This window comes from Eurytemora carolleeae, unplaced genomic scaffold, assembly GCF_000591075.1.
Source record: "Eurytemora carolleeae unplaced genomic scaffold, Eaff_2.0 scaffold678, whole genome shotgun sequence".
Lineage (NCBI taxonomy): Eukaryota > Metazoa > Arthropoda > Copepoda > Calanoida > Temoridae > Eurytemora > Eurytemora carolleeae.
In genome coordinates this window covers 19,594-47,001 of record NW_019396994.1, presented here as the reverse complement: position 1 = coordinate 47,001, position 27,408 = coordinate 19,594, and the positions used below count along the sequence as shown (strand labels likewise).

General features: G+C 32.3%; 2 protein-coding genes across 4 annotated transcripts; one reads left to right on the top strand and one right to left on the bottom strand.

Annotated features, from left to right (window-relative positions):
* Positions 1–1,827: 1,827 nt before the first annotated feature.
* Positions 1,828–20,327, top strand: LOC111710882 (oxidative stress-induced growth inhibitor 2). Of its 3 annotated transcripts, none has more exons than XM_023485058.1 (17): positions 1,828–2,038; positions 6,467–6,645; positions 7,841–7,992; positions 8,386–8,556; positions 10,135–10,238; positions 10,348–10,422; positions 11,454–11,611; positions 12,790–12,904; positions 13,132–13,273; positions 14,044–14,240; positions 15,570–15,688; positions 16,492–16,558; positions 17,106–17,211; positions 17,917–18,018; positions 18,564–18,734; positions 19,177–19,370; positions 19,909–20,327. In XM_023485058.1, the coding sequence occupies exons 2-17, from the start codon at positions 6,531–6,533 to the stop codon at positions 19,982–19,984; spliced, it is 2,064 nt and encodes a 687-aa protein (XP_023340826.1). In that variant the 5' UTR covers positions 1,828–2,038; positions 6,467–6,530; the 3' UTR covers positions 19,985–20,327. The 3 variants fall into 3 exon arrangements, with proteins under 3 accessions (XP_023340826.1, XP_023340827.1, XP_023340828.1); XM_023485059.1 differs by lacking the exon at positions 1,828–2,038 and adding an exon at positions 4,356–4,416; XM_023485060.1 differs by lacking the exon at positions 1,828–2,038 and adding an exon at positions 5,501–5,522.
* A 903-nt stretch (positions 20,328–21,230) lies between these two features.
* LOC111710884 (troponin T, cardiac muscle) lies at positions 21,231–27,166 on the bottom strand. Its single transcript, XM_023485061.1, has 6 exons — positions 26,881–27,166; positions 26,335–26,403; positions 24,255–24,615; positions 23,685–24,193; positions 22,483–22,720; positions 21,231–21,940 (listed from the first exon to the last, which is right to left on the bottom strand). Exons 1-6 carry the CDS (start codon positions 27,097–27,099, stop codon positions 21,867–21,869), a joined length of 1,470 nt encoding a protein of 489 aa, XP_023340829.1. The 5' UTR covers positions 27,100–27,166; the 3' UTR covers positions 21,231–21,866.
* Between the last annotated feature and the right edge of the window lie 242 nt (positions 27,167–27,408).

Below are 27,408 nucleotides of genomic sequence, written 5' to 3'. Positions count from 1 at the left end.
AACACCTAGTTTATATGTATCATCAAGATTTAGAAGTTCTAATCTGAAGAATATTGGATCTGAATTTGGTTTGAATTAACTATTTTAGTTTACTGTATTCTATAACGAGCAAAATTTATCTGACGCAATAATGGAATTCCCTGCAAAAGATGCCAATAAAAGATTACCAGAAATATCTACATAGAAAAGAACTTAACGTTTGCATAAAACTGGATTAAACCAGTATGCCATATGTACAGTTTTATTGCGCGTGGTGACAGAAAAGAAACTGCAAAATCAGATTTGCAAACTCTGAAACTTGTTCTTTGCAAAAAAGGATTGTTTTATAATCTTGTTTTTAATAGTTATATCACACAATTACATAAATAATATTAATTGAAGTGCCTGGAGTTGGCCGTAGAATAAAAGTTTTATTTTTTCAATTTGAAGAAGAAAAATTTTCCAATTTTGTTTACCTTTAGTCCAGCCGTTTGGCCAGCTTATAGCTAACATATCTATATTATCCATACAGACAGCTACGAAAATTATGAATCAATTTCCAAGACAGTGTCAAAGGAATTGACTCTTTCCAACAAACTCTGATTTTTTAATTACTGTATCTATGCAACAAAATGCTGTAGACCTTTTTAAGCTTTGAATTGTGTTGGATCATGTAGTCTAGTTTGAAATATCAAAGGTTTACACCATTAGATTGCAAAGATATGAGGCTACTCATATCCCTTGAAGTGCTTTCGGCTTTTGGTTTGTAATATATCCTTGTCAAGATTCTTGTCAATGTTTGCGTGAAAGCTTGCACTCAGTGGATCATTGTATTAAATGCAGTGTTACCCACCAAAGATGAGACTGAAAAGACGACCTCAATAAATATTTTTATTCCAAGGTCAATTCAAGTCGTCTTTTAATGGCTTATTTAATGTTTTGGAAAAGAATGAAAAAGTTATCTGCAGTTTGAAGGAAAGCATGAATATAAGAAAATAGTTCTGTACAGTCTTCTCTAAGAAGTGGGTGGGTTGGTATTTAACGTTATGTAATGACAGTCTGGAACAGAATTGTCTCACTGAGTTCTCAAAACCAGTATTTAGGCGCAAAATGTTGCACTGGTTTCAAGAATTTTTTTGCAAAGTTTCTCTTATGTAATGAAAATAGTTTTGATGAACAATTCAATTTAGAAGTCCTACTCGTCCAACCAAACTATAATAAAATTAGTCTATTCAGAGCAGAACACTTTTTTATGAAATATTAAACATTAAGTCAGCCCCTTCAAGCTTTTAAAACATTTATATTTTATTTATTAGAATATTTGATTTTGTGGCAAAGGCTCGGTTGCTTTGAAACGTGTTCTAGAAATGTCAAATATATAACCTGTCTTTATTATATACTCCGTTCACTATGAACCCAACCCTGAAGGGTTCAAAATATACGAACCCTGGCTTTACTCAATATATTCTCTCCTGCGCATGCTTAAACTATTCTAGGCAATTGTATCACTCTTCTTTTCTATCTATCTGTCTATCTATCGATCTATCTATAAATATTCTACTTCAAACTTGTTAATATAAATATGAAAATGTAACTATAGATGTACATTGTGCATGCAGGATGTGCATGCATAAGGTGTTCCATCAAGCTCTTTCAACAAAAAAGGAGTATTTAATATTTTCATTTTTTATTAAACTTTAAAAACATTAAGAATTGTACATGAATTGTGACAGATACTTCTATATTTATATCATTTTATCAGTCTATAATATCTACAGTCTCTGTATCTATCTATCTGTCTGAATATCTATATCTCTCTATCTATCTATCTGTTTAAAGTTTGTGTGACTGCAGAGTGCAGACTGAGACTCTAGTACTAGTAGGCTGGGAGACTTTGCCTGGTGCTACTGTGTGTGTGTAGAACCCGCGCTCCCAGGGGTAATCCTAGATATCCTAGAACCTTGATATATCCTTACTCCTTACTATGGAAGGATTAAGATCTGTAGGATTAGTGATCGGTAGATTGGAAAACCTGGATTACAGTTCAAACTAAATCCCGGTAAGTAATAATACATAGACCGGCATTTTCTGTGTCTGTAAAATTCAATATTACATAACTTTCAAATTTATCAAAAAATATCTTGTGTTCCATATTTTTAATTTATACTTTTGCTTAAATTTTTGTTGAATCAAACGCTATAAACTGTTTTTGTTTATTTTTTCGATGAAAAATGAAGGACGTTTTGGAAAAAAAAACTGAAAAATTGGACATCAAAGGACAAGTTTTTAATTTTTTTTAAAGGAACTGAGTTTTTGCCACAAACTTAAATATTCTTATTCCTATATCTTAGCAACCCAATGTCGTAGACCTTAGATATTTCAAACTATTAATTCTGTTAGATCAAATAATCTAAGTTTGAAATATCAAAGGTTTATACCCCCTAGTTCCAGAGATATAGAAATTAGAAAATTTGAGGTTGTGGCAAAAACTCAATTCCTTTATCCATTTACTTTTTAAAGAAAATAAACACAAGAAATAATGGTAACCCAAGCAAAGCCTAAGTATAAAAGAATAAGGTTTTTTAATATAGGTAAAAAACGAATCAATATTTTTTTCAAAATGACGGGTAAAAATTCTGCTAGGGGGTGCACTAAAGCTCCTGTACGCCCATGGGAAAAATGTACAAGAAAAAACACGTTGTTCATGTGGACAGTCTTCCCACACGCAAGTCAATATATTTTGTAGACAAACTAAAGAAATGACTAATTTCTCTGAAAAACAAAAACAATAATTATTCTGTACTTATTTCCTAGTTCCGGGTTGAAGGAACAAAACTTATTTATTATTTATAAAAATAATTATTTATGATTGATTGATATTTTCGTGTATACTATAACTATACTTATTTTTCTGTCTGCAATTTAAGAGTGCTTGGGTATGGGGGGTCGGAAAGTTGTATGCCATGTTTGAAATTTGCTTCAAAAAATGTTTAATGAATATAACGATTAACTTCTATATATTTTTGATTAATAAAATTTTTTTTCACTAAAATACGTAAGTTTTTTATATTTCAAAGAATACAGAAAATTGCTTAGATTTGATATCAATAACGATTTAGCTAAATCATCAATCAGAAAATGAATGATGGTAATTTGTCAAATGAGCTTTTTTAACATTTTTCTGTTGTTTTGATTTATACTCTCATGGCCTTTTTCCGTTTTGTGTTGTTAAAATATTTGTACACCTTTTTGGTAACAATTTATACAAAAATAAAATTATTTGGCCGATGTTGTCTGCAGTGGTTAAAACTATCCACATTATGAGTCTAAACCGTGCCAAAATGACAAGATTTATAACTCGCTTCGTTCCAATGAATGGCAAGCTTAAAAAAAACTATATTTTCGAAGAAAAAACATGGTGAAAGTGCTGCTTTAAAGCCTTTGTGAATTGAATTCCCTTTATTTGAGCTCACGTGACATCCATGATTCACAAAGATATATTTTCTATAGTTCAACAATTACGACAAATATTTTTTTCGAAATAATTTAATGAATTCCGATAGGTGGGGGCATTTTTTATAAATAATAAATAATGATAAAAACTTTGGTGCTCATCTCCTAAAGGTATTGAATCCTTACCACAAAGTCAAATTTTCTAATCCCTATATATCTTGGTAACCTGATCTAGGAAACTTTTGATATTTCATATTTAGATTATTTGACCCAACAGGAAACATAACTTGAAATATCGAAGGTCTACAACAAAGGGTTGAAGAGATATGGTGATTATACTGCAAACCAAGGTGTGCAGGCCCTCACACAAAAATCGATCCGTATTTTGAAATTTACTCGAATTTAAAACTTGGGCTAGAAATCTTGAAATATATATGTCTAGCGCTGCAAAAGTGTATATGAGAGTTGGTGAGGTAAAACCGAGGTCTAGGCTGTCTAAACATTTGATGAATAATTTTTCAGATATGTTTAGATTTCAGTGATTAGAAAATCCGAGTTTTGTGACAAAGACTCAATTTCTATTATTATCTTTAAACAGTTTGTGTGAATCAGCTTCTTATTTGATCTTTGCTAATTCTATTCTTGTGGTTGCAGATAGACTGATAACTTGATAGATGATACAAAAGTGGTTTTTCAAGATTTAAAGATCAGTTAGAAAGGTGGTTTTCACGTTTTGGGTGTGTAGTAACTTTTAAAGAATGCGAAACAGCAGTGGTGAAATAGTTTTACACATGTTTATTGAATTAATATCAATTTTCCTTCTAAACTTGACCAAAAATTATGATTAACATGAAAAATCTTATCTAATTATTTTTCAAGCCACCAAAAATGTTAGAAATCGACAAGTTTAATCTGAAAAATCCGCAATTTAGTTCAAAATTTCAGTGAATTCGATCGGCAAGGATTTTTTTTCGTCAGGAAAAGGTTAACTTTTATTTTAAAAAATGTTGATTTTTAGAAGCCTTCAAGTTTTGTTTAATTCAATCCAATATGAAATTATTAACTAATAAAATTGTTTAATTGAAACATAATTGGTTTAATTTTTCAAGTGATAAACGTCACAGTTGCAAAAAAGGTTTTTTAAACCATACTTTTTATTTGTAAATTTATTCTTGTTATAAAATGTAAAGTTTTATGTGTGTGTGTTTGGTGGTGGAGGGGGGGGGGGGGTATAATTATATTTTTGTTAATTTGAAACCTTAAAAATTTTTAAATTAAATTTTCTCCGTAAATTCGTCTAAAATTGCTCCTACTCGCTCATTTCTCTCTTTCTCTTTCAAATTCTCTCATTTAAAAATCAATCATATAAAATGATTAACATCTTTTTAAATTTGTTTGTACGTACAAAGATATAACTGAAGTTTATTTTTTAGTAATTCTGCTTTTCCAGCAAGTCTAACTGCAGTAATATTTTTTCAATTGTATTGTTCTGTACTCAATAAGTATGAAATATATCTGGAGATACAAACAACTGACGCGGCCCGCCTACCATATTGTTATACATGCTTTGCAGACGGTACTCCATTTGTATAAGAAATATTCAGAATAGGTTATTGTATACGCGGTAATTGTACATTAGACAAATATTTCTTATCAAATTCTATCTATCAAATCTATTTCATACTTATTGTCTGTCCTTCCTGCAAACTTACAAGCTATTTATAATTACTATGTAAATAAGAAATATAATAGATAAGGGTCTAACACTCAACATTTTTAATTAAAATTTCTAATCCTTATTTAGTTTTTCTTGTAGACAATAAAAGTTGAAAAAAATTAGAATTAAATTTTCTTTCATATTCTTTTGTATTTTCATAAACATTTTTCTTAACCACACAATGTTTACACTTTAGTATAAATGTGAACTAATTGTGGTAAAATGTAAAGTTTGTAAAAAATGATGAAATTGATTTTCTAGAATTATCCTAGATTAAACAGTTCTTTAAACTCATAACTTTCTGCCAGTATGCACTTTTACTTTGTGTAGAAAGCATGCATAAATCAGCATGAAGCAACATTATGAGATGCAGGTCATGGCCCATTGCAAATATAACCTTGTGAATGTAAAATTTTGTAAAAAAAAAACTTTTAAATAACTTTGAAATGAAAAACTGCAAAGATAACGAACGAAATTTAAATCATTATTTTTTGGGGATTTAAATGACAAAGGAATTGAGTCTTTGCAACAAATCCCAATTTTCTAATACCTATATATCTACAACCAAATTATGTAAACCTTAGATATTTCAAACTTTGATTGTTTGATATAACAGAAGTCATAGTTTGAAATAACTAAGGCCTACAACATTGGGTTGTTAAGATATAGAGATTTAAAAACCAGAGTTTGTGGCAAAGACTCAATTCCTTTGTGACATCTTGGCAAAAACTGTAAAACTTTTACATGACCAAAATAAAAATGGAGACGATTTAGTAGAATATATCCAATATCTATACGGTTAGGACTGGAAAAGTGGTGGTCAAATATATATCAGGAGATTAGTGGGGGGAGGGGTTGATTTAGTAGAATATATCCAATATCTATACGGTTAGGACTGGAAAAGTGGTGGTCAAATATATATCAGGAGATTAGTGGGGGGAGGGGTTGATTTAGTAGAATATATCCAATATCTATACGGTTAGGACTGGAAAAGTGGTGGTCAAATATATATCAGGAGATTAGTGGGGGGAGGGGTTGATTTAGTAGAATATATCCAATATCTATACGGTTAGGACTGGAAAAGTGGTGGTCAAATATATATCAGGAGATTAGTGGGGGGGGGGGGGTTTGATTTTGACAATATAAACAGGGATGGATATATTTTTATCTCTGTGGGAATTTTCTACTTTTGGGGACAAAAATCATACATTTTATAAAAGTCTTAAAATTTAATAATTTTCGGGACATTCTTAATTTTCCACGTGTTCGAGCCGGACTCATGAATAAAGCTGTAAATATTATATAGTTTATTTTCAGTCTGTTATCGGTGTGTGAGTAGGAGGGACGTGATAAAGTTGACTCTAAACCTGAATTGATCAATATGCCGGCAGCAGCTTGCTCTGGGGCCAGATGCTGTTCGAACCATAAACAGAACCCGGAGATAAACAAGGACCAGGAGATCACGGAAACCGATGTTTACGAGTTTGTCATAATTGGTGGGTTTTACGTATACAAAGATATATTTAAATCCGTCTTGAAGGGACTGTAAGGTTAATTTCTAGTAACCCTCCATGCAAGAATAGCAATGCCCCATTTACAACAGTACCATCAAAACTTGTATCTGCAGATCAATAATGTTCCTGCAGTAGAAATATAATGCGCAAGCCACTTTTTGTCGAGAAACCACAATTGAAAATAATTTGTTTTAAATATTAAAAACATTAATATATAATTCATATTTGATCAGATAAAGTTTCTAGGGTACGTACCGTTGTAAATCAGGCATTGCAATCTTTCCATGGTGGGTCACTTAAAATTAAGTTTTCACTCCCTTTAAGATATTATAAAATGAGTGAACACTGTCTATATCCATGATTTAAAGAAACATATTCAGTAACCCCCTACAGTTTTTATATCTGTAAAAGAAGGAAAGGTAGTTGTGCAATATTTTTTATTATCAATCATGATAGCATTCATTTCATTTCCTTCAGGTATTGTTTATTTTTATATTCTTATAATGTTTATACCTTTAAATGGTTTCACAGAAATTTTCATAATTATATTGTGACGCAATACATTTTAAAATTTTCCACTCACCATTGTTTTGTATTAACAATCATAAACTCCGTCATATGTTCTTACTTTATTTACATGTTTGATACATGTTGAAATATGATGAAATATGTTTAAAGGAAAAAATTTTAATATTATAATTTCAATAAAATCAACCTTAAAAAATATGAATTGTAAACAGCGAACGTAAATTTTAACGTTCACCTCACGTAGATGCGAGAGTGAGTTATTCTTTTTTTCCGTCTAAATATCAAGAATGGTCATTTATTCTCTATCTTTTATAACAACACCAGCTTGGGAACCCAGCGTTGCTCATGGTTGTCATAGATAGTCCCACCGTTTAACCGTGCTTTGTCGTAAATTAAGATTTTAGATATTTTTCTTTAAAGAAGTGGACCCACTCAATTAAGAATCTCAAAACCAAGCGAGGAAAATTCCCAGCGCTCTCTCAAGTTTCAATCAAAATTTGAGGCAAATCGGTCCAGGGGTTCCTGAGCTTCTTCTTACAACTTTGTGACTCCAAATACTTAAATATTTCAAAATTTTCTTTTTTTAAATCAATCAAAAAAACACATTTTACAATATCAAGATTAAAGACGACATTCTATTGCTGTTTAGGAAATGGTCCAAGTGGTATCTCCCTGTCCTACATGCTTTCCGGAAACTGGCCTTACTATACAGGAGAAAGTGAGGATGAACTGCTCCATACCCGTCTACAGCAGGAACCTGATCTATCCTTAGTAGAACAAGATCTTGCCTTTCTCTCAGATGTAAGCTTTTACAAAATAAGAGGGGTTTTAAAAATGCAAAACTCTATCTTCCATTAAAATATATTTTTGAAGGAAATTAGAAAAAAAAATTCTTTTTCAAACTTTTATTAACGAGAACATTACATGTTCAAACGTACAAAAATATATTTTGAAATGCACGAATATTAGAATTTATGTATGAAATTGCTTATCGCAATTTACTCTGTATATGAAGATTTATGAGATTAAAAATAACAAAAACAGCCCTCTTCTCACAAATTTGAACTGGAAACTTTTTGATATAATAAGACTGCTGTGATTGAAAATGCAAACAATAATGTTGACTAGATCTTCGATTTTTTCTAAATTCTGAAAAATACCTTTTTAAAAATTATAAAATTTTAATATTTCTAGGGACTGGAGGGAAGATCTAATAATCCAGTTTCCCTCCTGCTAGACACTCTCCAGCACCCACAGGCAGATCTAGGACTAGATCTACCTTCACTTCTAGACTGGAGACAGGATACAAGCAGGAGGGTTAAACATGTTGTCTTAGGCAGGGGGAAACCTGGAGGAGTTTGGCAGGTATAAACAGGGTTAAACATATAGTTCTAGGGTAGAGTATATAGTAGATTAGAGTTAAATATATAGTTCTAGGGTAGAGTATAGTAGATTAGGGTTAAACATATATTTATAGGGTGGAGTATAGAAGATTAGGGTTAAACATATATTTCTAGGGTAGAGTATAGTAGATTAGGGTTAAATATATAGTTCTAGGGTAGAGTATATAGTAGATTAGGGTTAAACATATAGTTCTAGGGTAGAGTATAGAAGATTAGGGTTAAATATATAGTTCTAGGGTAGAGTATATAGTAGATTAGGGTTAAACATATATTTCTAGGGTGGAGTATAGTAGATTAGGGTTAAATATATATATTTCTAGGGTAGAGTATATAGTAGATTAGGGTTAAACATATATTTCTAGGGTGGAGTATAATATTAGAAATACAGATTTATTTGTGATTGAAAGTTCTAGATCCAGATGAATATTTGATAATGTTTGAACACGGAAAGCACGAAATGTTTGAATTAAGTTGATCTGACATTCTCCTTCAATTGTGTTTTAGTTTTTAATTATAATGTTAAAACAAGAAAGCCATTTTTGACTTTACAACACACCAGAAATAAATACTTTTTATTTAGCGAAACTAAATTTGAAGATTTCAAAAAAGTTAAAACCTACTTAATAATAAAAGATGTCTACATTCTTTATTTTTCTTTATATTTGTTTAAAAAATTTGTTAAAAACTTTCTTTATAATTTAGTGCCACACGGTTTTTTAAATTACTTCCTTTTTACAAAGCTATATTTTCTTTCATTTAGTAATTTGTTAAAACATTTTGATCTGTTTTATAAAAATCTAAAAAGTTCAATGGCCGCGATGGAGACTATCTAGCTTATCATTTCTATGCGTAATATTTACGATATTTGGCATATTAGTTTACTTTACTTTTCAACATTTATCTTCTCTATAATAAAACAAGACATATATATATATATATATATATATGTTGCGTATAGCCGGCCAAACGGCTGGACCGAGTAGGCTGAACTTATTTGAGGACACTCAAGGGTAGCCTGAGGGTGACATATAGGCTAAAAAACATTTTTTTCAAATTTTTTTTCTGTGGGTTACGCTGGGCTTTTGATCAGAAAGTTTAACTTATTCGTGTTCTTGAATTTCTTAGCGTTTAGATATCAAAGGTCTGCAACATCGGGTTACAGAGATATAGGGATTATAGTGTGTGTGGTATGAACTAATTTCCTTTGTCATGGACAATTACGAATATTAAGATCAAACTCATCCGTTTGATCTGCTTTCTAACCAGGTAACTGGGGACTGTTATATTAACAAAATGCATGAAATAGATACTGTAGCTGNATTATCTAGACCCTAGATGGAAACCTGAAGACTGTAAGTCTAGGTGCCTGGATGCAGCTCCGTAACTATTTTTTATCTAGACCCTAGACGGAACCTGAAGACTGTAAGTCTAGGTGCCTGGATGCAGCTACCTAACTATTTATTATCTAGACCCTAGATGGAAACCTGAAGACTGTAAGTCTAGGTGCCTGGATGCAGCTCCGTAACTATTTATTATCTAGACCCTAGATGGAAACCTGAAGACTGTAAGTCTAGGTGCCTGGATGCAGCTCCCTAACCTGAGTATGCCCAAGTGGGAAGCGCATAATACTGCACTTGTAAACAGGTAGAATTAATACAGTTTGTAATTGTCTTTTTCAAATATATTATCCTTTAAATCAGTGGTAATTCCGTCTTTAGTTTTAGTTTTTTTATTAGCCTGTTTTTTTATTTAGAAGAACAAGCTTTTCTAATGTAGCTCAGTACTACATGGACTACGTGGATATCATGGATCTTTCACAGAACTTTAGGTTTGTATCTTAGAGTAAACTGGAGAACTTTAGGTTAGTATTCTAGATTATACCTGGAGAACTTTAGGTTAGTATCTTAGAGTAAACTGGAGAACTTTAGGCTAGTATCTTAGAGTAAACTGGAGAACTTTAGGTTAGTATTCTAGAGTACACTTGGAGAACTTTAGGTTAGTATCTTAGAGTAAGCTAAAGAACTTTAGGCTTGTATCTTAGAGTAAACTGGAGAACTTTAGCTTAGTATTCTAGAGTATACCTGGAGAACTTTAGGTCAGTATTCTAAAGTATACCTGGAGAACTTTAGGTTGGTATTCTAAAGTATACCTGGAGAACTTTAGGATATTATTGTAGAGTATACCTTGAGAGTTTACTTTAAGAACTATAAGTAAATGTTCTAGAGTATACCTGGAAAGCTTTTGGTTAGTATTCTAAAGTATACCTGGAAAACTTTTAATTAGTATTCTGAAGTATACCTAGAGAACTTCAGGTTAGTATTCTAAATTATCCCTGGAGAACTTTAGGTTTGTATTTTAATATATACCTGGAGAAAATAAGGTTGTTACTGTTATAGATCACCCAGAGAACTTACGGTTACATGGAGAACTCTAGATAAGTATTATATAAAGTATTTGAGAATTTCAGGTTAGTTCTTTGAAGGGTGCCTGGAGAAGTTAGTTCTATAATCTGTAATTGCAGAACCTTAATTTATATAATAAAGCTCTTTGCTTATATATACATATATATATATAAATATATATATATTTGTATGTTTATATATATGTTAGCTAAAGCTGGCCAAACGGCTGGATCGCATTGGCTGACAATTTTTGAGGAAACCAATGGGTACCCTGGGGGGAAACATAGGTAAAAAAATTTGATTTTTTTATTCAAAAATCGAATTTTTTTTTTCAAAAATTGTAATTGTTTTTTTCAAAAATTATTTTTTAAAAATTAGATTTTTAAAAAACTTCAACGGGCAACGCCGGGCTCTTCAGTTAGTTTAATATACAATTAATTCAAATCCACCATTTCAGGAACAACACTGTTGTGACACACGTGAAGCAGATCCTGCATTGTCCAACTAACCCGGAGAAGAGAAGATATCAACCTTGTCTAAGCGAGGAGAAATCCTCCTCTCCTAAGATCTGCACCAACAAGGAGCCAATAAACATCTTATCCCAGAGTTTAAAAGGTATTTTTATTATACTTTATCATGTTTAAACAATTTGTCAAAACTTGAATGTACGAATGTAAGAATGAAGGTTTATTATACTATACTATACAGGGTGTCCCAAAAAACATAGGAATTCAGTGACGAATTCGATATTGTCTTTGTTATGAATTAGCATTGTAATACCTAATTTCAAAACCCATAATATTGTCATGTCTGCTAGAGTTTATTTTATAAAAAAGGGTAAAAGACTGTAAAGATGTGTCAATAATGTCTCCGCAAGATGAACAGTGAAGACGGACAAGTTTACTCTGTTTGTATACTGCAATTTTCTTATTTTACTAAGGACAACCGTATACAATCAAAACATAAACAAACAAAATGTGAACATAGCAGACGAAACTCTTACAGATTACAGCTTTCTCAGTAGGTATCACTATACTAAATCAAAGAATTATTTAAAAAGACGATATCGAATTCGTCACTGAATTCCCATGTTTATTGGAACACCCTGTAGATGAGAATGGAGATTAATTATACTATACTATAGATGAGAATGAAGGTTGATTATACTTTACTGTAGATAAGAATGGAGATTAATTATACTATACTATAGATGAGAATGGAGGTTGATTATACTGTACTAAAGATGAGAATGGAGGTTGATTATACTGTACTATAGATGAGACTGGAGGTTGATTATACTATACTATAAATGAAAATGAATGTTGATACTATACTATAGATGAGAATGAAGGTTAATTATACTTCTATAGATGAGAATGGAGATTAATTATGCTATACTATAGATGAGAATGAAGGTTAATTATACTTCTATAGATGAGAATGGAGATTAATTTTACTATACTATAGATGAGAATGGAGGTTGATTTTACTAGACTATAGATGAGAATGGAGATTAATTATACTATACTAGATGAGAATGGAGGTTGATTATACTATACTATAGATGAGAATGAAGGTTGATTTTACTATACTAAAGATAAGAATGGATGTTGATTATACTTTACTATAGATAAGAATGGAGGTTAATTATACTATACTATAGATGAGAATGAAGGTTGACTATACTATACTAAAGATAAGAATGGATGTTGATTGTACTTTACTATAGATAAGAATGGAGGTTAAATATAAAACTACAGATGAGAATGGAGGTTTATTATACTATACTATAGATGAGACTGGAGGTGAGGATGAGATGTTCTGTATGGAGGATGGAGAGCTCTCTAGCTGTTGTAGTTCTTTGACTTATCACTCCAGCAGTCCATCTAGAGATTCTCCTGAATCAAGGTTGGAATGTTTCAACCATCTTCAACAATTTGATTTTAAAAGATTAGACTTTAAAGATGAACATTATTATGCTGGTTTCCAATACCATGTTAAACAATATATTTACCTGCAAGATTTTTATTAAAATTTTTATTTTTAAAATGTAAACATTGAAAGGTTTCCATGGCACCCAGAAGAAAGAGGCAAAATATCTATATTTTTTTTAATGACGTAATATTTGTTTTCAGCGCCTGTGATCGTGAATCAAGAGAACGCAGAACAAGTGGATCCGACTTTAACGACTCCGGGAGAGCATCAAGCTCTGCTGAGAGTAAACAAACTCCTCCCTGTGATATTGAAACCAGTAATTCATTCTCATTTTCTATCCCGGTAAGTTATTATCATTTATCACAGACCGAGTAAATACTTCAGATCAGATCTGTAGTTCTTGGTTTTGTTTTTGTTTTTGTGGCAACTTAACCAGAAAGCGTATAACAATCTCTTCTTTACCGTGTTACAACAACAAGAAAAACTATAGAGTCAAAATTCAACGTTTAAAGAAACTAAGTACTTGCAACAAACTCAGATTTTCTAATTCCTATATCTTTGCTATCTGATGATTTCATTTCAAACTTTGACTAGTTAAGCAGGATTGTAAAATTATTGTTTGTGACAATTACTCAATTCCTTTATAGTATTGACGAAGGAACAAAACCACACAACCATTTTGACATCTTGGTTTCTAAAGATGAAATGAAAGTAAAAAAAAAAACTAAAAAAACATAAAATCTTTTTTGATGCTCTTATAGGGTGAGTGGATCAAGAAAGAACTTGTATCAGCACTGATATCTAGAAAACTCTGAAAGTTATCAATCAAATTTTTAGAAAGCCTAGACTTTAAAGAGTGTCGTAACGCCATGGCCTTTGGTTTCACCTCACAAACTTACTTATACTTTTTGTAGCCCTAGACATTTACATTTTTAAAATGCAATAACCTAGTTTCTAGCTTAAGATTAAAAGGAGTAATTGTAAAAATAATGCTTGTGCGTGAGAGCTTGATCTTGGTTTGCAATTTACTTAAAACCTTTGTTTAGTTTATTAGTAGAATATTGAATAAAACCAGTAAATTATTTCTATATCAAAACCTTGATGTTGTTAAGGGATATGATACTGATATATGTCCGAGCTGGGATCCTATCATCAACCCAGCACTGTTCAGTCTACCCAGGAGACCTTCCTTGAACCCGTCCCAGCTGGAGGATATCCAGTGTAGCAGGATACCCGGAGCAGAATTAAACTCTCCAGGATACTGTAAACTATCCTGCTCCGCTAAATCTCTTCCTCTGTCTGCATTTAGGTTCGTTCATTTATACAATTCAAGATATTTTTCCAAAAACATCACAACCTCCAAAAATCTTGCGAACGCCTGAAATAGTTCCCTTTAACAGTTAGGCCTGTAAATTATTTATAACCAGTTAATGAAGCCTTTTTTTCTCATTAATTTATTATATCTTGGGAAAACCTAAAATATATAGAACCCATGAAACTATGTCTAACCCGTTGATGAAACATTTCATTCATCATATCATTAACTTTATCATGGTTTACAATGTTAGCTAACCCGTCCTATTTATACAGAACAGCACATTAACATGTCTTTTTTGTCTTTTATCGTTACCATAGTTAATAAAGGTCTGCTTCCAATGATCATGTAATTAAGGAAAAAACAATATCGCATTCATGGCTTTCAGGAAAACTCATGTTAAATCTATGCGAATGTTAACTTACAATGAGAACCAGAAAACTGTGAAATAAGGAGACAACTTTTAGACTCAGTAAAATTTTATATATTCCTGTGAACATGAGATACAACAATTGTGCAGTGTAAACAGATTGGATTTTTACTATTAAAACTATTTGCTTTGTAACAACATTAAAACACCTGAAAATCATTTGAAAGTCGTCTTCCTATTCCACAGTTTTCTGGTTCTCACTGTTTACAGCAAACAGCTACAATAAATACTATTACTATAGTACTAGCTGAAGGGCCCGGCGTTGCCCGGGAAAAAAATTTAAAAATAAATAAACATATTTTGAAAAAATTGTTGAATTGTGTTAGCCTATAACAGTATAACACCCCCCGGCCACAGTGCCCGCAAAAAATTTCAGCCCAGTCGGTCTAGCCGTTTGGCCGGCTATATGGAAACATCATATATACGAATGTCTTGTTTTATTATATAGATTGGCGTGTATATACTGCAGTATACATTATACTATGCCGTGTCATATAAACTAGATTTTCTGAACTGATAAAAACTAGAATATCGAGAATGCTTAGTTTATATACATGGTGCAGAGGGCTTTAAAATTTTGAAAGGGGCAATTGCATAGTTTTAAATAAACTTCATCGGTTTAATATGATATTCATGGACAATCAATTAGTAATTACAATTCAAACCTGTGAAGATGATTATGTAGAATAAAGATCCACACATCCCCTTTTTTTAACTGGAATAAACTGGAGACACCCAACCCAGTTTCTCATTCATACTGGTTAAATCAAGTTTGAAAACTGCAACTATATTGAAATCATTTTTTTAAACTTCAATTTTGAGAAAACAATTTTAAATATATTTGTAAAGAAATGTGTTAAAAAAAATATATTTAAATATAATTTCTAATTTAGTTGTGAAAACCCTGAGAGCCTGTACGAGGTGCGAGGTTATGAAATCCAGACCTCAGAGACAGGAGAGAGAGAAACCAAACCTTTCAAGTACCTGACACATAATGTAGTTCTAGCTACAGGTATATTCAAGTACCTGATGACACATAATGTAGTTCTAGCTACTGGTATATTCAAGTACCTGACACATAATGTAGTTCTAGCTACAGGTATATTCAAGTACCTGACCACACAAAATTTGTGCCCGATTGGTTCAGCCGTTTTGAAGTTTATTGGATACAAGTTCACATTTCTTTATAACATTTTCTTTAATTGTGGGATGAGAGTTAGGTTTTCAAGGCAAGTGGATTTTACTTGCGCACAATTGCATGGCCTTTAAGTACATTTTGATTCAGGTTTTTAGTTCTATTGATAATTCAACGTTGATACAGGGTGTCCCAATAAACATGGGAATTCAGTGACGAATTCAATATCGTCTTTTTAAATAATTCTTTGATTTAGTATAGCGATACCTACTGAGAAAGCTGTAATCTGTAAGAGTTTCGTCTGATATGTTCACATTTTGTTTGTTTATGTTTTGACTCCATACGGTTGTATTTAGTAAAACAAGAAAATTGCAGAATACAAACAGAGTAAACTTCACTGTTTACCTTGCGGAGACATTAGAGACATTAGACACATCTTTACAGTCTTTACCCTTTTCATAAAATAAACTCTAGCAGACATAACAATGTTATTAGGTATTACAATGCAATGCTAATTCATTACAAAGACGATATCCAATTCGTCACTGAATTCCCATGTTTTTTGGGACAACCTGTATAGTCCAGAATTCCCAGAATTGGACATTAAAAAGTTTATGTAAATCAAAGGTTTTCAAATTTATTAGATTTGAATGATTTTCATAAAAAAACTAATAATTTAGGATTAGATAAACCCAACAGGCTGGAGGTACCTGGAGAAGAATTGAACTTTGTAATTCATAGCTTAAGGAATTCAACCAAATACTTTAAACATTTGAAAATGTCTGAACTATATAAACCATGAATCTGCAATATTGAATGCTGTCGGTTGTTTTCCTATAATAATAATAATAATAGCTAGCTCAAGGACCTGGCATTGCCCGTAGAATAAAAAATCCATTATTGAAAAAAATACAATTTTTGAAAAAAAGTTCGATTTGTGGAGAAATACAAATTTTAGAATTTTTTAGCCTGTTACCCCCAGGGTACCCTTAAACAATTTCAGCCCATTCGGTCCAGCCATTTTGCCGGCTATAGGGAACATTTGTGCGAATGTCTTGTTTTATTATACAGATGAATACATTTGTTATGTTTATTAGAACTCAGTGTAACAACAATCATGAAATAATCTCTTATTAAAAATATATTCTACCTTGTCAGTGCTTGCAAAATCACCAGTGATATTAAAAATCATGTTTATAGTTAAATAAACATAAAAGTTTTCAACATTTTTGAAAAAAGATAAGCTTACGTAATTCACTAAAAACTAAAATTGAATATTGGTTGTTTGGTTTAGAGAGCTTGAGATTGCTATAGAAGCAGGAGCTGTTACTCCTAACTCTGATCCAATAATGATTATCGGAGCAGGACTTTCTGCAGCTGATGCTATCATTTGTGCACAGGTAATAGTTCAAAATGTTATTAACTGTCTCCTATACAATGGTAGATGATTATATCCGTACAATCAAGACGACTTTTTTATTAAAATTTTGATTCGAAATACAAAGCACGTAATCAAAGTAAAGTTTTTTTTTAATTAATAGCTTATCTTGACTTCATATGTGTATGTGTATCAATGCTGTTTAACAGCTTGATATAAATCAAAATTTAAATCTAAAGTCGTCTTAATTGTATTGATATATGCGACGACGACGATTGTACTTTACTCACCCCCCCCCCCCCCGACCATCTCATCCAGCTGAATTTCTTAAATGCATCATTACACTGGGATTCCCAAATCAGATTCAGATTGCATCTTAAGATTTTTTACCACATTTAGGCACAACAATTTTTTTACAGTTTTTGCTCTTTAAAAGTTTTAAAGTTTTAAAGCTAGAATAGGATTTTCCATGAAAATAAAGCTCAGTAATTGAGCTATTTACATTATTCATTGTAATGTGCAGGATTTGAAAACCTCACAATTCTGAAAATCAATGATTTAAAATAAACAAATTTGGTTTAGAACAGTTTATTTTACTTCTTCTAACGTTAAAGAGCTAATTAAAAGGAAAAGTGGTCTGAACTAGACAGATTCATGTTTTGTATGAATTCATGAAATTCTATGAATTGAATGAATTGTTTGAGTGTTAATTACATAAATTGTGTAGAGTTATGATATCCCTGTTGTGCACGTGTTCCGTCGTGCAGTTGATGATTCTCAGCTGATATTCAACAAACTTCCGGTCAATCTTTACCCAGAGTATCACAAGGTAAACAATAAACATCCTGTCAATTTATACCCAGAGTATCACAAGGTAAACTATAAACATCCTGTCAATATATACCCAGAGTATCACAAGGTAAACAATAAACATCCTGTCAATCTATACCCAGAGTATCACAAGGTAAACAGTAAACTTCCAGTCAATCTATACTCACGAGTATCACAAGGTAAACTATAAAATTCCGGTCAATCTATACACAGAGTATCACAAGGTAAACTATAAACTTCCAGTCAATCTATACTCACGAGTATCACAAGGTAAACTGCGGTAAACTGGGATTTAAAAACTTCAACAAAAAAATTATTTTCTTTTAATACTTCAATTTAAATTTTCTAATCTTTATATCTTTGCAAACTAATGTCGTTGACCTTAGACACTTCAAACTTTGAATTCTTTAAAGATCAAATGATCAAAGTTTAAAGGTTTACACCATCAGGTAGCAAAGATAAAGGAATTATAAATTTAGAATTTGAGCCAAGTGTTCAGTTCAATATAATATTACTTTGATTTTAAATTTTCGTGTTCTCTAGATTCATCAAATGATGGCAGAAGGTAGTGTGGAAAGTCAGCGAGTACTACGAGGAGAGTTTGTGGATCGCGAGCACCCTCGCTACAGAGCATTTTCTCAAACTGATGTTAGTCAGATTATCCGGGATAGACAAGCAGTGCTTAAGGGTCCGTTCACAAATTTAACCGTCAAGGTATATATACCTAACCTACTAGCACTCTCCACTAAAATCCACTATTTATTCGGTAAAAGGACTGCCGATAACCTCAATACGCACCGAAAGCTTAGTTTAGGATGACACATATACTATATGAAACTTTGTTCTAATAAAGATGGGAATTTAGTGACTTCTATATCGTCTTTTGTTAACCCTCAGATCAATAATGCAAATAACATCCTGTTATTGTTAAGATAAAAATGGTAGACCACATTTTTGAATTTTTTTTTCAAAAAATCTCACAAAATTGTTTACGTTCAAACTTTATCCTCTAACGGGACTAACGGTGAAACCGATAACGAATATATAGGACAATTTTATGGTCTTCATTCCGGTCTTAGGTTATTTGGAACCCTATTTACACTGTGCAGTGTACATTGTACAATGTGCTTATAAGCTAACAAATGAACTGTTTAAGGTTTCCTTTGTTCTGGTTTTAATTGGAGCAACGCCAGACCTAGAGTTCCTGAAAACTGATTCAGAGTTGGGACAGGTTCCTGGAGCTCCGATAGAACGGGAGAATCCTATAGATATAGATGTGTACACTCATCAATCATTAAACGTGCCAGGATTGTTTGCTATGGGTCCTCTTACTGGAGATAACTTTGTAAGGTGAGATCAACCAATACGGTTTTTAATCAAGATTATCATGGTAGAATCTCAATTAGTGAAGTAAAAAACTGCAAAGTTGGTTCAGTGCAATTTATTTTTATTTTAGTTCAATAGAATTTTACGAAGCAGTTCCAATAAACATTATCTTTTTTTTATTTCTTGAAAATCTCTTTTCTTCACATCACAATTAGTAACGACTTTTTAAAATTTCCGACAGATTAAATAGGATTTGACATGTTATGAGTTATTTAAAAATGGGGCCTTCTGTCGCGGTATTTTTAAAATTGACGAAAATAGAAAAAAACTGTAAATTGAAATTTGGACATATGTTGCTAATATTTTTGTCAAATTTAAAAGAAAAAATAGGTGAACCAACTTTTGGAAATCCCAGGACAAAAAGTTTCTATTTAAATTAAGCCAAAAACTGACAACTGCATTAAAGATAAAATACCTAAACATCAAAGAAGATTTAAAAGTAGATGTGTTTTTTGAGACACCCTGTTTAGTGTTTATAAAGAATAATTATTCCATACTTTAGATTTCTGCAAGGAGGAGCACTGGCTATCACGTCCTACTCCTACAGGAAGAAGATTTCCTCCCTTCAAGACGGTTGACAAAGAAGTGCACAATCACTATATATATATAATTGACTAGAGAACAGGAACAGATTATTTTACTGCTCCAGGTTATATACATGCAGGAGAAGGATGGAAAACTGTGTGATGAGATCTCAGATTGGTTCAAACTGAAGAGGAGAGGGATAAAGTTTTGTCAAGAGTGGAAAAGGAATTCAACCAGCAGTTGTAGTAAACACCAGAGTAAACCTTCAGCATTTATTTTTCTTACTCTTTTATAATTTCTAATAATTATTTTCAAATAGTTTTTTCTAGAATGCTTTGTATACAGTTGTTAACATAAATTCGAAAATATAAGGAAGACGATTTTACCGACCCAAAATGCCTCTGTTAATTCTCTAAATGCGTGTGTACACAGGAACCACGAAATGAAGCAAGCACGCCCCACATGTCAAATCCCCGCTCACCCTAGCTCCCACTTCACCCCAGCGTCAGTTAGCTTTAGAATGTCGAGATGTGAACACCTCTAATCAGGAACTACTAACTCCTTCATACCGCCGCCGATGTCTACTCTAGCAACAAATGCTGCTAATGTCTAAGCCGACCTCCAAGGCAGTCGCATGTCCCGGGGTTGAGAGGCAATTCAAGTTCCTCCCTACACATGTTACAGATTGCAAAACCCCCCCCTCCACAGTCGCATGTCCTGGGGTTGAGAGGCAATTCAAGTTCCTCCCTACACATGTTACTGACTGCAAACCCTCAAGGACTGTCGCTTAGATGTGAACCCTTTGCTGCCAAGATGCTGACACCTGTGAGCTGACCATCATGAAGCTCCAACTGTTCCAATCCTTTCAACACTATTAATCAACATGAAGTTGCTGCTGATGTTTGTCTTTCCTTTATTAATTTCAATCAACCAATTTTAACTTCGCAATATGTGCAAATATTTCAAAACAAATTTTATTTTTCTTAAATAAATGTTATAGAATATTTGGGTTTTTCCTGATTTCTTTATTTATATATTTTCTGACCTTTTTTAAAGGTCAACAACAGTACATCACAAACTGACAATACTCAAATTCTATATGAACCCATCACTTAACAAGTTTATTTATTATATATAATTCCGAATACTGAATAAATATATATGAATAAACTTTTACCAATTAGCATTAAAGTTAAAAAAGAATACCGTCTTTTTAGGCGAGTTAATGATATTAATAAACTCAAAACAGTTTTGTAACAACTTTTATTGAAGAAAAATATATTATTGAACACAAAACAGTTTTGTAACAACTTTTATTGAAGAAAAATATATTATTGAACATAAAACAGTTTTGTAACAACTTTTATTGAAAAAAATATATTATTGAACACAAAGCAGTTTTGTAACAACTTTTATTGAAAAAAAGCACAGTATAAAGAAATAAAAAATTGCTACTTTATTCCTCGAGCAAAGCTAATGGAATTTAGGAAAACTATCGATACCGAATAATGTTCTCAATGCAGTATCTCAAAAAAATAATAAAGTGATAATTATGGTAGCACTAAAGAACATAAAAAATCTATGATTACATATATTTGCAGTGCAAAATTGTGATGACATGTGATATTCATGCATCTCTCTTTTCGTTTGAACAGAAACAAAGATATATGCGTCCGTACAACATAATTAAGAAAGAGATAGTGTTTATTGTTTAGTTTGGAGACACTATTGATCAAGAGCTATGATTGATGTTGAATGGTAGTTTTATTATTAACAAATTAAACTTAGAGACCTATTTATAACTTCTTTAAATATCCCAGCCCTAGGGATATTATCCCCTAGTTCTAATAAAGAAAAAAATGAAGAATTGAATAAATTATCACAAATCTACATCATCTTTACAATGGGTTTAGCGACTTGAAGCATGAAGCGGACTTACATTTGCTCCTCGAAACACGGTTTACAGAAATCAGCAAAACTGTTGCATCTAGCACAGGATCCGCTCAAACCTAAAGTATAAAAATAGCTTTATAATTAAAAAATCCAAATTAATTTAATTTCTTTTTTCCTCGTCAATTTTTTTGAATTACAAAGAAATACCATCATGGATTTCACTGACAAAAATGTGTTTACGCAATTTTTGATTTCGTTAGAAATATTGTATATAAAAATATTTTGGAGGGGTTCAATTAAGACGTTGGCCCCGAATATTACAACTTCCACATTCACTGAACAAAAACGAGAAAGGATTAAAATTTGTAAACATTTTTATGATGTAAAAAATACGAACAAATGAAATATTGAAATATGTGTTAAAAGTGTTATGAGATAACTTAGCTCCTGCAGGAGAGGGTATATTCCACTTATATAGTTTAAACGAAAATGGATTAAAACTTAAATATATAAATTCTAAGAATTACTACCTCTTAAATATATAAATTCTAAGAATTACTACCTCTTAAATATATAAATTCTAAGAATTACTACCTCTTAAATATATAAATTCTAAGAATTACTACCTCTTAAATATAAAAATTCTAAGAATTACTACCTCTTAAAGGTTGAAGTTGAGAGAATCTACAATGGATCGCTATCCTGGTTCCAACTGGAATAGGAACTCCTGTATTAAACCTTGGAAGGATAAATGTAGGATCAGGGAGGTTAGAGGATAAATTCATGTCACCAGGTTCAGAGAGAATTTGCTGATTCGATGAAACTCTAGTCTCGTGGATTAGAATAATTTCATCTTCAGTATCAGCATCTTCGGTATTAGAGAAGTTCCCTGGATCCTACAGTAAAAAATAAAAACAATCTATCTACAATCTACATATAAACAGAGCTCGGATTTAATAAGTTGCGAGAACTCGTTTAACCATCATCACCTAGTTCAAATTTTGAATTGCCTATTCAAAGTTAAAGATTCATTAGGATTTAGTGAATCAGTGATTCAGAATTTGAACCGGCGCGGTGGTATAAGGTAATTCAATGACCTCTCTTCAATTCATTAAATTCGTCTAGGTGTAATAATTATGCATGTATATTACATAAATCTGGGGATTCAATATTCATTTATGTAAAAAATTTGTGAGTCTCTTACGTGTACCCTTTTCCTTTGGTCCCTGTGGGACTAATTTCATTTAAAGAATTAAAGAAACCCCCCAAAGTTAGATTTGATACATCGGCATGTTCATACGTAAATTTATTTTGTATCCTTTACTTAACAGTATAGGATATTGGATGCAAAGCTGGGGAAATATTGAAAATAATAAATGAAATAAACCCCCTGTTAACAAACCCCTGTTTATTTAAGTTTTATCCTAATATTTTCAGATATAGTCAGATTGTCATTTTATTATCCTAACCACAAAATAGAAGTATTTTAACAAATAAATGGACTCGATCCATCAGCTTAGGACTTTTTGGACCCCTCAAACCCAAATAAATAAAATTCTTGATCAAAGAAATATCTTGAGGTTCCAAGGCTCTGGTATAAGTATCAAGTTACTCTTCAGGAACATTTTTAATTTTAATAGTTTTAATCAATCTTGAATAAATTAATTTATATTAGATATATTATAATGCAAAATAATTTCTCTCGGTAATTTTTTATTAATTGAATTGATTAAGAAAATTAAATAAAAATGAAAAAACTTGAATGAGCAGACCAATTGCCGGGGATTGCAGGGGGGGGGGTCTCCCAACTTGGCTAAAAGGTTTATCTGTTTAGGAAGAAAAAGTAACAAGCGTCTTGACCTGTTCATCTGAACTGTACTTCGGAGATCCATGTACCTCCGACTGCTCTGAGGTTACTGGCATACCTAGAGCTTGGAAATCCGAGTTTAGTATCGGGTTCTTCAAGGTTTTGAATTTCTCATCTTCAGTATTTAAGTCTTGATCCAAACTTACATTGTTGATCTGTTCCTTGGTTGCGGATTTAGAACCAAGATTTGTATGAAGGCCTTGTGGAAGTTTTGATCCTTCGACGTTGTTATTTAACTGATTCCCTGAACTGAGTTGACCGTCAAGTTTGAACTCATGTTCCAGGAACTTAGCTTGATCAGGTTTAACTAAAGCTCTGCCAAATGTTTGGACAGGGTTTTCCCAAGGATTCACGTACCCGCCGAACTGTGCTTGATTCCCCGTTTCTCCTCCTCCTCTGGAAATTAAACTACAACGCTGAAATCCTCTACCAAATGGTCTAGGGCTGAACTGTCCTCTACCAAATTGTCTAGGGATGAGCTGTTTAGGATACGGTCTCCAAACTAGATTATAAAATGGCATAAATAAATTATAATATTTAACAAAAAGATGAGATAAATGTACCTCGTTGATTAAGTTTAACTGAATTCCTGGTCCTGGCGAAATTATCTATTTCTTTTCTCCTTAAATCTAGGCGGTCTCTTAATCCAACTCTAGGAAATCCTATACATGAATCAGAATTATCCCCTACATTCAAACCTCGTCCTTTACCCTGACTTTGTTCAGCTTCATCTTGATTGCTTACGTTAAGACTTGAATTTGCTAAGGACGGGGTTTTCTTTAAATCATCTTTTACTTCGTGACCCTGAACCGCTGTGTTCTCCCAAACGACGGGAACAAATGTTTTCTTCTTTGTTTGAACCTCATCTGGTTTAATATTGGGAATAGGTTTATCAACTGAAGGTTTGGGTTCTGTGTTCAAATCCTTAAAAAAAAAATCAATTTATACATGATACAGGGCGAGTAAAATAACATGATTTGCATTATTTTACACAAAAGGAGCACTTACATTAAGACCCTCCCCCCTCTATTTTTGGCTTCATCTATACATATTTTGCTTGTCTGCCTATTTTATAAAAATAAATGTATAAAACGGCTGAACCAATCATGCCTAATTTTTTTTGTGACAACTCACAATACATGCAGTAAAAGACACTAAAGGGAGACAAAGAAACGCTGTAAAAAAAATAGATGTTGTGACAGTTAATAACAGAGGCGGAACTAGCACTTTTGCTAGGGGGGGGGGGGGCAAAATATTATTTTGCAATGGACTGGGGGTGGGTAAAGGGGGTCTTGCACCCCCCTTAAGAAATTTTTTTCAAAACAAAATTGCTTTTTTAAGGGTTTGATGTCGAAAAAAGGAACTTTTTAGTTGCTGCATGCAGATTTCAAATCGTTTTTTTCTTGTGTTTTCAAAAATTTATACTTTCAACAACTGTAAAATTAACGATATGAGTCAATCAATTCTTTTCCTGTGTGCGCGGATCGCGCCAAAGAAAATTTGATATGTGCCTTGTACAGATATAATTACAAGAAATAATCATTTATATATTCTGAAAAAAACACATCAAAATACATTTATAATTTTAATCATCTACATAGAAAAAGGACAGATAATGTTACGTTTTCTCCGGAAGTTTATGATAGATCATTCTAACCAACATTCATAATCTTATTTCATTTTCGATTTTATAGAAGTTCTTTCAAAGAAGATAAACAGGTTAAAGTTATCAAATAAGATAATCAGTTAGAAGTTTGCCAAGTTCAGTCTCAGAATGTTGTCTAGATTTGGAACTGAGTTTTTGCCACAAACTCAAATATTCTAATCCCTAAATCTTTGCACCGAGTGGTGTAAACCTTTGATATTTCAAACTTAGAATATTTTACCAAAATAATTCAAAGTTTGAATACAGTTCTGAACTTTTTTACATTAAATTTAAATGTTAAGAATTCAGACAGATAAAAATATTTTTTTTTTTAAACTAACCATAGAAGAACTACAATTGCTACAATAACTCTTTTGGTTTTATTATTCCTGACTCCTGTGATAATGATATTTGCGAATCTTTCTTTTCATTCTGCAGGGGGGGGGGGGCGCCCCCCTGCAATTATTATGAAATCCGCAAATCAGTAGTGTCGGATCCTACAATTCCTCTCCTTTATTACACTCGGTATTTATCATGTATTTATATCTAGTACTTTTCAAACTTTCAAACCCCTTTATAAAGATTCATAATTTGTGTACCTCCTAAAATTATATTTACTCATGAATCATAGTCCCGTCCCTTGAATAAAAGCTGTTTTGCCCCTGGATTCTCTTTTCTCTAATCTCTTCCCACACCAGAGCCCGTTCTCTCCATAATAGTGTGTAAACTGTGGTCGTGAAGTTCACGTACTTAGGGGGACGATAATTTGGCCGCTAGATGTCTCGCACAAAATTCGTATCTGATAGATAGATAACTCATACGAGAGACATCTAGCGGACAAACTATCATCTTCCAAAGGACGTGAACCACACGACCACTATCTATAGAGAGAACGGGCTCAGAGCACTAATTTGACGCATTGGATTTAGAGGTTCATGGTATTTTTTCCCTGTGTTGAACGATAAGCTTATCTTTACTTGCTAACCTATGAATCCTACCTCATCCTCCAGAAGATCATTGCAATCATGATCAAGGTCCAGTAGAAGCTCATTTTCAGAGTCGGAGTCCTATAAATTTAGAGATTTTCTAAGTTTTTGTAAATAAAGATCCATGAGGTTTAATCATTGAATATTCATGCTTCAACCGATTAGCGTGCATAAATCCTATTTTTAATCTATATGTTCCATTATTTAGAACAGTGCTCAGGATCCAGATCCATTAGATCCGTAATAGTTTTGCTTCCTGGATCATGCGGATCAACGAAAGTATTAACCGAAAACGTTATATAAAACTTATTGTTTCCAAAACCCAAATCTACACTGTTGAAAAATGAGTATCGGACATTTTTTTATTCTTCAAATGGTTCTTCAAATTTTAGCAAGAAATAAGCGAAAAAAGATTAAAATAATTCTTTTGTTAAAAAATCAGTAAATCTCATGCCCTGGATTCGGATCCATTTTTTTTCTGGGTGGATCAGCAGGATCCATATTCGCATCAAAATCAAATGGATTCTGAGCATTGCTTTAAAATAATCGAAGATTTACCTTTAGTAGTCGATAAGTTTCATCGTCAGAAATAACTACCTCCCCCTCCTCCTCATCTTTTTCTTCTATACCCGCCTCATCTTCTTCTTCTTTACCCTCCTGCTCATCTTCCACCTCTTCTTCTTCTTCTTCTTTAACCTCCTCATCTTTAACCTCTTCTTTACCCTCCTCTACCTCATTCTCCTCCTCATACTTCTCTAATTCGTTCTCTCTTTCCATTACTAGGGCTAAATCTCATTTTTCCATAACGTAACAAATGACTAATCTGAAAAATTTGAATTTCTAATTTCAGTTTTCTTTATGTATCAAGCAAGATACAGCAGCTATGGAAACAAATCATCATATGTTCTCTAAATACATATCTTCCGTATAAAAAAACACCTTCTCATTTGGAATCAGCATGTACGTGTACGATCATTTCCAGGGAGACAGTGAATACCAATTACACATTGACCTCTTTAAAACCAGAGCCTATCTTAAAGAGTATTGTTGTACGAAACTCTCGAGTTTCCTTTTTAGGATCTTAAC